We start from the raw sequence: 11,630 nt of genomic DNA, 5'->3' as shown, positions 1-11,630 counted from the left end.
TTGTATTATGTGCATATAAGTTTACAATAAATGAATTGTGGGGTTAAGAGCAAGTGATAGATTTCATGGGCAGCTTTATAATGATGTTATAGATTTCACATCTTTCTTTCCCTCGAAGTTTTATCATTCTTAGTAACTTATGTTCTCTGCCAGAGTGAATATTCGATGAAATGAGTTTTTAAGGACTCCATATTCTAAGTGCACTCAAGAAATTGGTTTGGTTTGTTTGTCTTTGGTAAAGTATTCTCTAGCTTCTTTCTTTGCTTTCTCCTCTGACGTGTGAAAAAGGTACATTATAGGTATTATAAACATGCTGTTTCCAAGGCTACGTAAACTGATGGCCCTGGGGAACTACACGTGCCATTTACTCTTTCGGGTTGATCTGTAGAACTTATTTAGCTTTGGCATTTCCCCTAGCAAATCCCAAGGAAAACAAGGAATCTTCAGTAATGAGAGCTGTGAACACACACGTGTTAAAATCCTAGAGTAATTGAAGATTTTGTCTTCCTGTTTTGTTTACACCTCAGCTAAACCCAGATAGGTAGTATTCAGTCGGAAATTACTTGACACGTTGATACTAAAGATTGAAGGTCAGCGTGGAGAGAAGGGAAATGTTTTCTTCTCGTGGAATTTGTAGGTGTGTGTTTTTCCTTAACTGTGAGAGAAGTAATTTTGCTTTTCTTTCCCCTACCCTGACTTTCATTCCTTTGTTAAGAGCTACATAGTGCCTCAGAGATGTCATTGTTGTTTATTGGTTTATAATAAGTAACACTGAATTTCTTGCCCACACACAAGGCATGTACCTTCCATTCAGATGTTGTGACTACAGAAGGAAAGGGTAACCAGATAATTATTCACGTGCTTCAAACCACAACATTAAAACTTTTTTGGCAACTAAATCTAGTTGCTTGTTAGTATGAGCAGTGTCTCATGTGGTGAGCTGCGTGTATGTGTGTGTCCATTGCTCTTAGGAATTTGTTCAGGGTCATCAGTGTCAACATAGGACATGATAGAATTCACTGACGATTTGATTCATTTTCTTCACCAATCAAGGCATATTCCTACTGCTACCTTTTCTATATAGTGAAGCATGATTTATGCTAAAAGCTTCTGGGAACCAAGTATTTTTAATTCAGTCTTTGAAACTGTCATACTTCCCCTGACCAGAGAAGCCAGGCCACAGCTGAGCTCACCCTCTCTCAGTTATTCTGTTTGCCTACGACACCCTCCTACGAGGTAACATTCTGCATGTCCTATGGGAAAGCATTTCCAACTGACTCTGGGTGTGTTAGCCAGAACCAAAGGAATGAAATTTGTTTTTACATAAACCCAGTTTGATATCTATATGCACATAAACTGCAACAATATGATTGACTTGTTAACATCTTGCAAGAGGGTGGTGTAATTCTCCAGTTGATTTTGCAACATTGTAAAGATATAACCAAGTATAATTTTGATGTACAAGGATGAATGGGCCCCACAGAATGCAAGAAATACCTTGCTTCCCTCTTTCATTGATAGAGGCAGAAGAGTTATATTCAGAGAAAAGCACCTAGACCTAAATTTTGTTTACTAGGCCTAAAACATATCTGCTTAGTGTCAGAAAGCAAAAACCACCAGACAGGAGTATGTAAGACAGAATGACGGTGAAGGTTCTGAGGATAACAAGGTCTTGTTCACTTGTCCCAGTAGCTATACCTTCCGTGTTTCCCCTTAGCCTGAGCCCTGGTCTGATGATGTCAGACCCAAACTAGTCCTTTGACACCAGCCTGCTGCGGCTAGTGGTCCCCAAGAGGCCCTCAGATCTGTCTGCGTTTAAGTAGTAACCGGCTTGACTTTCGGGCCTTCCAACATCGACAGCTTCCCATCCAAAGCCTCTCACTGAGACACCTGCTCCCTCCTGCCACCTCCCATCTCGAGGCAGATTTGTGCCACCTGCCCTCTCTTCCTCTGCCCCACGCCCACCTCCAGTTTTGGTAAGGTCCTAGTCAAGACAGCGCTTCTGGTCTTCACTCACCCAGGCCAATCCTTCTTGTTTTTAAATTTCCTTACGTCTGACTTCAACTCAGAAGCCTTTCACAACCAACTTAGATGTCGTCACCTGTGATTCTTCTCATCGCCACTATCCCGTCTGCTTGCACTGAAGGTAAACGCTTTATTCCTTTAATGCCTAATTCTTTACTAACAACCTGATGAGGCTGAGTTTCTAGTCTCATAAGTCATCATGCCCAGTGTCACTTATAAGCATTATGTGACACTGGCCATGATGTACACAGCAGGGATGGAAAACAGATCATTAAATAACTGCTCTCCCTCAGTTTTTCCTATAAGGATTATAAAACCGTCCACATATTAATTAAAATGCACCACAAATGTTTACCTGGTCTTTTTTCTTCCTACCTTGTACCTATTCTGGTTTCAGTCAGTCACCAAACCTGAGGTCATCGGAGGTTTCTACACCACAGTGTGCGTCTGGCGTACACATTAAAGAATGAAGGCGATGGCCGCAGACTGTTAGCGCCTGAGCGTGTTCCCGGTGAACGCTGGATCCCGTGACACAGCTGATGCCTCCGGCGGGAGGACAGCAGGTCAGGTCCCACCAAGGCCTCCTTCACCACTCGGACATGCTGTAGAGAGAGGCCCTTTCTCATATTTATGTATAAACAGGTACCAGTTTTGATTTTATTTCATCATATTAACATTCATGACACATCAGAATGAGAAATGCACAATTCAACCATTCAACAGCTTGCCTTACTACAAAAGAACACTATATTCATATTAAACATTTATACAGTCTTCCCACCTAACTTTACAAACGTCCTAAACCCTTTTCCAGCATTTCTCACGTAGAGGTCTAGTTCTGCCGTATAAAATCACCATCCCGTATCATCTGGTAGGCTCCAGGGCTCGCCCTCGGATTCCATGCTGCCAAGAGTCAGCCACCGCCCTGCCCGGCCCTCGGCCACCCACGTGGCTCTGGGGCTGGCCCGAGAGGCTGCCCCTTCGGCAGGGCAGTCTCCATTCCAAGGGCTGATGACTCGACGTTAGTGATCAAGGACCAAAGGGTGTAGCACAGGACCACATCGGTCACAGGAAGGGGACCATGGCCGAGAGGAATCCCAAATGATGGAAGGCCAGTTCTGCCCAAAGATCGCGTTAAAACCAAGTCCCACAACCCTCCTGAAACACACAGCATTGGAGCCATTAATTTCATTTCTCAAAAATGTTCCACAGTTGTGACCAGACTCTGGAAGCAGGGAGCTGTTACACGTTTGGTGCGTGTGTACATAACACATCAAAAATTACTGTGTGAAACCTTGATAATATCTGATTACATCCAAAATTTACATGTATATAGAAAAGCTAAATCACTCTTAACAGAACTTTTCCAGTATGGTAACAACGCACTCCCTACGCAGTTTACTCTCTTCATTTTATACCCATATCATAGCCCGTTATTTGTGCATAACCAGTTATGTTCTATGAAGCTCATAATCGTCACAATCAAGTCAGTTTTGAATCATGTCGTTCTATGCTGGTTTTAGCAGTCACCACGGGAAACATGAAGTCACATCCAAATCAAAGGACTGTCCATTTCTCACACGTAGAAAAACCTGAGATATGAGTCAGCAACTAGCTACACTTACAGTAAAGAACAGTGCTAACAGCCGCCCGCCACCCTAAAGAAAAGCTGCTGACGTGAATTAAGGCTTCAAAACAGGACCAGACTGTAGCTGACAAAACTCAAGCCAGGAAGTTTAAAAGCAGGTAAGTACTGTCACTTGTGGACTCGTTCTAATCACCTCCTATTTTCAGCTGCCAGGATTGATTCCATAGAGTGATTGTAGGTCACAGACGGAGACCACTTGGCCCCACTCCACTTTGATATGTCCGTTCTACTAAAAACTGCTGGGGTTAGTTTGTGAGGACAGCTTGGCTGTGTCTTTCTGCTCTGCTCGCAACGAAACAAAATTCAACCGCCTTCTCCTCACCTTCCTACGCTGTTTCTCTCTGAACATTCGTTGCTTACCAGAGCCTCTCTCAGCCCTATCAATCAGTATGAAAGTCTAATTATAGAAATACCACCTTGGTCGCATGCTAAGGGGAAAAAAACCACTGAGAAAGTAACAGTTTCCTGCTTCTCCTCAGCAAGTCTACCTTCTCTAATCCTTCCGCGGTCTTCTGCCTCTTAGTAGTTTCCTGTAAAATTCTATCTTACCGTTCCATTTTCACAAGATGCATCTGCGCGATGAACCCGAAACGGAAGCTGTCTAGCGCCGCGGCTGGGGACGTGACGGTGCTGTTGCTCTGCTACCGAATCAATTCACGTCTGGCTTGAAATTAACCTTCACTGAAAGGGTTGACAGCCCCGTCTCGAACAACTCTTTGATTTATAAAGAGGGAGGTAGACTTGTTTAGCCTCCCAGCCTTAGCTTAAATCACGCTGCCGCCAGATTCCTGGCTGTTACGTTGATCCTAGATCGCTTCCTTCCTTTCTTCACAAAGCTGAGAAGAAGAAAGAACGCCTTCCATCCAGGCGCAACTGGAAATGTGTGCAGAGACCGTCTGAACTGGTCTGAAAGGGGTGACTAGCTACCTGCCTGTTCACAATGCCTAGAAAACGGGCCACCAAACCTGGTAGTGGTGAAAGCCCCGACTTTCCGTCTGAGGTACTGGGGTTGCTCTGTAGTAGATCTTGGCAAGGCCCCTAATGGTCGGCCAGCGGAACGATGCTCTCATCGCTCGGCTGTCAGGTGCGCTTGGGTTTGTGAATCAGCTTTGGATGTGGTCATTTCTCTTGGATTTACCATTAGGTTCTGCTCCTAATAGGTTCTCCCCGCCCGACCCACAGGCTGGCTCAGTCTCAGCACTAAGGTGCACTATGGAAGGGACCGGACAGGACTAGTATTTGAGATCTCTTTGTAGCACGACGGGAAAATGGTGGGTGCTTCTGTCCTCTGACACCAAATAGAACTCGCCTTAGTAAGAACGAGAGGATGTGCGGTCCACTGCATAGAACTGTTTCACGTGCCTGGGGGGAAGCTAGCCTCGGCCCTCCTCCCACTTGTGTTGAGAGAAACACTAGCTGCTCTCAAATGCAGATATTAAACGAGAACAACGGTGTTGATCCATGTTTTGCTTTTACACCATAGCTCCATTTTCCAAAAATATATATGTATGTACATATATATATTTCAGATTTACAGGGAATATTTTTTTGTGAACAAGAGAAAAACTGTCCACAGAAGTCACGCGTGTCTGTCTTCTCAGGAGACCTCGATGATCTCCACGCTGCCCGAGAAGCTCGACTGGCTGCCCACCTTTCCCAGTTCCTCCCGCGACCGGTTTTCGGACATGATGCTCTCGCCAAACTCCATCTGGCAGCTTCTGCGTTTGAACTGCTTCTCGAAGGGACTCTCCTCGTGCCAGCTGCGCCGGGAGTCAGCCCTGTCGCTGGGCTTGTGCCGCCGGCGCACGGAGTGGCCCGGGTCGCCGCCGCAGGCGGGCAGCTGGCCGCAGCTGAAGGCGGGGGGGCCGGCGTGGCCTCCGTAGACGGCCGAGGCCGAGTAGAAGTGAGGGGGCTCAGGGGCGAAATACCAGCTCTTGGCCAAGGAGGGGGCGGAGGTCTGGGGGGCCAGGATGTCCGAGTGCCAGCCCTCGAGGCCCAGCCCGGCGGCGGACGGGGCCAGGTGCTGCTGGCTGGCCGAGAGGCCGAAGAGGAAGCGGGGCTGGCAGTGGTCCTCCACGCTGCCGCTGCGGGGCAGGGGCGACAGGAGCGGCCTCCCCGCGCGGGGCCGCGCGCCCTGGCCCTCGGGGGCCCTGGGAGGCTGGGGACCCCGCGGGGGGCCGGCCTCCTCCCGCTCCGGGCTGGCCTCCGGCGTCTGCTCCGACACCTCCCGCACCGGGGAGAACTGGCACGGCTTGCCGGCGCCCTCCAGGGCGGAGGAGGGCTTGTAGGGCTCCGGGGCCGCCTCCGGGGAGGAGAGCCCGCGCAGGGGCGCGGCCGCGCCGGCCGACGGCGACACCGCCTTGATGTCCAGGGAGAAGGAGCGCTTGAGGCGGCCGCTGTCCTCCCGCCGGTCCGCGGGCAGGTGGAGCCCGTTGAGCGCCTGGACCAGGGGGCCGTCGTCGGGTGGCGAGGGCTGGGCGCCGGGCGCACCGGCGGGGGGCACAGGCCGGGGCCCCGCCGCCTCCGGGGGAGCGGCGGCGGGGCGGGCGCGGGGTGGCCCGAGGGGCGGCGGCTGGCTTCCCTGCCCGCCCTCCGCTGCGGCGGCGGGGCCGGGGCCGGGCTCGCTTGGCTTCTCCAGGTGCAGCAGCTTCCGTTTGCTCTTGGGCGCCGCCGCCCCGGTCTGGCTCTTAATCCTCTTCTCGTAGTCCAGGAGCTGGCCCAGAAAATTGAAGTTGGGAGATATAGTAGGTCTTTTTTCTTTCACAAATCTATGAAAAGAGGAAAAAACCAAAAAGGCTTGAATTTGACGACTACCTGTTATCGTAAGAATGTCACTAAGCTACAAAAAGTGAGGAGCTGAGACGGAATCATCAGAGAGACCCTCCCAAGACCTTTGTCAGGTGGCTGGTTTAACACTTCGGGCAGAGGGTCAAGGAGGAGATGAGGGCCTCTGCATCGGGGAGCTTTACAGCCTGAGCCCGGAGGTGCTAGAAAGCGGGGGGCCAGGCCCCTGAAGTTCTAGGTTGAGCCTCCTTACTTTCAAGGACCCAAGGCTTCCAGTGCAACTGGTAAGAGGTGATTCTTCCCTCACCACCTGGGGTGACGGCGCCCCTCCCCACCGGTGCTGCCATCAGAAGTACAGCCACCTTCAGCTTCCCGAGATCAAAGGCCCCGCAGCCACTTCAAGACGTTGCACATTTTAAATAAACCATCAAAAGAGAGTATCAGGTGGCCAGGGCATCAAAGCACACACGTCCGAGTTCCTTCCCTTTGGATTCGGTGTGACAGAGTAACCAGCTGCACAGTGGCCTCTGTCTGCTAAGCATTATGCTAATGCACTAAAGGGAGTATTCTCTCATTCAACTCTCAAAACTACCCTCTGTCAGGTGGGTGTAATTACCCCCATCACAGAGGTACACAGAGTCCTTAGGTGACTTGCCCCAAATCACACAGCTACTAAAGGATGGTGCCGGGATTCAAAACCAGGTCTAGGAACTTCCCTGGTGGCGCAGTGGGTAAGACTCCGTGCTCCCAACTCAGGGGACCCGGGTTCAGTCCCTGGTCGGGGAACTAGATCCCGCACGCGTTCTGCAACTAAGGAGCCGGCAAGCCGCAACTAAGGAGGCCACCTGCGCAGCTAAGACCCAGCACAACCAAATAAATAAATTAAATAAATATTAAAGAAGAAAAAAAACAGGTCTTATGTCTGGCTTCATTTCTGTAACCACCTTGTTTAAAAAAGAGTCATCAGGGCTTCCCTGGTGGCGCAGTTGTTGAGAGTCCGCCTGCTGATGCAGGGGACGCGGGTTCGTGCCCAAGTCCGGGAGGATCCCACATGCCGCGGAGCGGCTGGGCCCGTGAGCCATGGCCGCTGAGCCTGCGCGTCCGGAGCCTGTGCTCCGCAACGGGAGAGGCCACAGCAGTGAGAGGCCCGTGTACCGCAAAAAAAAAAAAAAAAAAAAAAGAGTCATCAAGGGATCAAAACTAGTTATAAACAGCTTTTATGTTTCATTGTAGAAACAGTGATTCTTTAGAAATAGTAGATATATTCTTTAGTGGCCCCTGACCCTTGAGGCCACTTCTCAGAAGATGCAGTAGTGAAACTACACTGAAAATTTATATTTGGATAAGGAAGGAAAGAGAAAAATCAAAAATAAACTCCTTGGAAATCAGTAACCTAAAGCAAATTAATGAAGCCAGAAATGATGGCCTCAACTGTGACAAGTGTACATACAGGATCCTCGTGATGAGACCTCATAACAGGATATAAGGGTGCCTTTCCTGCTGGTTTCTACTGGGCGCAGGAGGACCTTAGGGAGAAGCCAGAGTGGAGGACGCGGAGCGGTGCGGAGCCGCCTCGGCTCCTTTCTCAAGTGAGGAGCTGTTCAGGTAGCTCGTTTCTGTTTTTCCAGATTTTCCAATTTGAGAAGAAAGTCCAGTTGTTACAGCAGGCCTGGCTCCAGGTGCCTATGTTTATTGATCCTTTATCACACGCAAACTACTCGCCTCTATCCAACAGGGTACACAGGGGGCTCCGCTTCACGCGTCCCTGAACACAACCCCAGTCGGTGCTGCTGTCAATGGCTGCCTTCCGTCTGGAGAAAGCGGGGTGGAGGCAACCCACTCAAAGTCACACACTTCAAAATCGGGGCAGCTCTATGCACAGCCACATGCAAATGAGGTCAGAGCACACCCTCACACCACACACAAACAAACGCAAAATGGCTTAGAGACTTAAGACATGACACCATAAAACTCCTAGAAGAGAACATAGGCAAAACATTCTCTAACATAAATTGTACCAATGTTTTCTTAGGTCGGTCTCCCAAGGCAATAGGAATAAAAGCAAAAATGAACAAATGGGACCTAATCAAACTTACAAGCTTTTGCACAGCAAAGGAAACCATAAATAAAACAAAAAGACAACCTATGGACTGGGAGAAAATATTTGCAAATGATGATGTGACTAAAAAGGGCTTAATTGCCAAAATATACAAATAGCTTGTACAGTTCAATAACAACAACAAAAAAACCCAATCAAAAAATGGGCAAAAGACCTAAATAGACATTTCACCAAAGGAGACATACAGATGGCCAATAGGTACATGAAAAAGATGCTCATCATCGCTAATTATTAGAGAAATGCAAATCAAAACTACAATGAGGTATCACCTCACACAGGTCAGAATGGCCATCATTAAGTCTACAAATAATACGTGTTGGAGAGGGTGTGGAGAAAAGGGAACCCTCCTTCACTGTTGGTGGGAATGTAAATTGGTGCAGCCACTATGGAGAACAGTATGGAGGTTCCTCAAGAAAACTAAAACTAGAGTTGCCATATGATCCAGCAATCCCACTCACGGGCATATCCCCAGACAAAACCATAATTCGAAAATATACACGCACCCCTACGTTCACAGCAGCACTATTCACAATAGCCAAGACATGGAAACAACCTAAATGTCCACCAACAGATGAATGGATAAAGAAGATGTGGCATACACACACACACACACACACACACACACACACATACATACATACATACATACATACATACAATGGAATGTTAACCATAAAAAATAATGAAACAATGCCATTTGCAGCAACATGGATGGACCTGGAGATTATCATACTAACTGAAGTCAGTCAGAAAGAGAAAGACAAATACCATATGATATCACTTATATATGGAATCTAAAATATGACACAAGTGAACATATCTATGAAACAGAAATAGACTCAGACATATAGAACTGACTTGTGGTTGATGAGGGGGTGGGGAGAGGGAAGGACTGGGAGTTTGGGGTTAGCAGATGCAAACTATTATATATAGGATGGATAAACAACAAGGTCCTACTGTATAGCCCAGGGAACAATATTCAATATCCTGTGATAAACCACATGGAAAAGAATATGAAAAAGAATATATGTATGTATAAATGAATCACTTTGCTGTATAGCAGAACTTAACACACCGTAAATCAACTATATACTTCAATAAAATTTTTTTTTAAATCTAAGCGACTCTAGATTGCAGGAAATTCTACTCAACGAATGGAGTTTGACAATTATTTGGTTTTATACTTGCATATATTGGGATTTTTCCTCAGTGAAAGAGACACAAAATCTGAAGCACGGTAGGAATTCTATAATGAGTATTTTCCTGAAGTGTTTCTCATGTGTAAATTAGAACAAATGATATTTCCCCAACTAGGCAAAGATACAAACTCAAGTAACAGGATGGAGATCTCTGTATTTGCTCTTCCTTAAACTTAAAAAGTAGCTGAGGATGAACTTGATACGTGTGAGGGCAGAATTAGTTCTAAATTATAAAAATGCATTTTTCTCCAATCTTTGAAAAACCATTTAAAAATCCAATCACCTGTAAAGAGTATAACTAAAATAATCCTGATCTGCTTTAACGTGGTCACCACCACCCTCTCCCCCACCCCCACCATGTCTTCTCATGATTCAGGTCAAAGGAGAAGCCAGTCTCGCAGGGCATGTTCCCGTCCTCACCTGTAAGCTTCATCCAAGGACATATCCATCCTCTTCATGATGTAGGCAATGGCGATGGTGGCAGAACGAGAGATCCCTGCCAAGCAGTGCACTAGGACACATCCATTGGAGGCTTTTGCTTTCTCTGTATGAGTCAAATTCAGAAAGGGTCGTTAGTGACAACTCTGTCCAGCAGTGAGACCTTATTTCCATTAACTCACACAATGCCTTTCATCTGGCAACTCGAAGGAGAGCCCATCTAGTTACCTATTTTTCCTTTCAATATTCTTTTAAGGAGGTAGGGGAAGATGATTTCCCCACGATTTACATATAGAACAATGAAGGTCCACATGTGTTAATAAGCAATGTGTCCCTAACTCAGGCTGCCTCTTATTCAGTACTTTTCACCATGTATTTTTTACATTATTATTTTAATAACTTTCCCTGAGTATAAAGCACACATTGTGATCACGTGATTCTACTTGTTTTGTGTAGAAGACTTCAGAAATACAGAATAGTATAAAGAAAATAACATCCAAAATCCTAAGATTTAGCTAATATTTTGTTTACCTATGTTGTCTGATACTTAAGTTTTTTTTGAATTACGTAAGAGATACTACATTTTTTTCCAGCTTTGAGATATAACTGACATATAACATTGTACTTTAGGTGTATGACATAATGATTTGATATATATGAGCGATTAAATTAAAAAAAATTTTTTTCATTTTAAACATACGCAACACACACACATTAACTGTAAAAAGCAGGGAGGTGGGGACGGGGAGAGACTTAATCACAGTGATACCACATCACGACGCAAAGAGACGCCAAGTCAAGCAATTTGTAAAATGCCGACTCATAGAATCCACCTTCCTATAATTTCCCTATTTTTCTCTGGGAGACTTTTCTGTGTGTCATAAAGTGGCTCACTTAACTTTACTTGCTGAATTTAAGAAGAGGCCATGTGTGTACCATGAATCAGTTTCAGTAGGTCACCTTAATGAGGACCAAGGGAACGCTGACCTCTTCCTTGATATCCAGGAGATAACTGTCTGACTGCGTCATGCTAACTCCCCATAACATGGTAGAAGGACTCGTGAACACTGTTAGAACCAAGAACCAAGGAAATCTGATCGCACGTACTGCCAGCTCTCACTGTAGATGAGCTTTAAAAGCTTCCTCGTGGCCATGGATGAAGTTACCCCACAGCCTGGAAGCAGCTACCATTTTAGCCAGTACAGTGACTTCCTTACATCTGAACAATTACGTATGTGCTTACCCTTTACCTGCACGCTGCTGCCATGAGCTAAACTCTTCCCTTTTCATCCTTGTTTTCATTGATAACTACCAAAAGTTTACCAAAGCTTATGTTAAAAGTTCTTGTAATTAACAAGGTATCCAGGGAATCTGCTCTGGCAGCTGAGTAATACAATATACAATAGTACTTCAATCT

At 46.5% G+C, this 11,630-nt stretch overlaps 1 protein-coding gene across 6 annotated transcripts in view; it reads right to left on the bottom strand.

Moving 5' to 3' along the window:
- Positions 1 to 2,652: 2,652 nt before the first annotated feature.
- DUSP16 (dual specificity phosphatase 16) overlaps positions 2,653 to 11,630 on the bottom strand; it is an 85,580-nt gene continuing 76,602 nt past the window's right edge. For all 6 annotated transcript variants that reach the window (XM_082636524.1, XM_082636522.1, XM_082636523.1 and 3 more), the window contains 2 exons: positions 10,196 to 10,319; positions 2,653 to 6,441 (listed from right to left, as the gene is read on the bottom strand). In XM_082636524.1, coding sequence (XP_082492650.1) covers positions 5,271 to 6,441; positions 10,196 to 10,319 — 1,295 coding nt within the window. In that variant the 3' untranslated portion in view covers positions 2,653 to 5,270. The remainder of the gene's footprint in view (positions 6,442 to 10,195; positions 10,320 to 11,630) is intronic.

The sequence above is a fragment of the Mesoplodon mirus genome (assembly GCF_964341445.2).
Source record: "Mesoplodon mirus genome assembly, chromosome: 11".
NCBI classification, from domain to species: Eukaryota; Metazoa; Chordata; class Mammalia; order Artiodactyla; family Ziphiidae; genus Mesoplodon; species Mesoplodon mirus.
The sequence above is the reverse complement of the archived record's forward strand: the minus strand, read 5'-3'. Positions and strand labels throughout refer to the sequence as shown.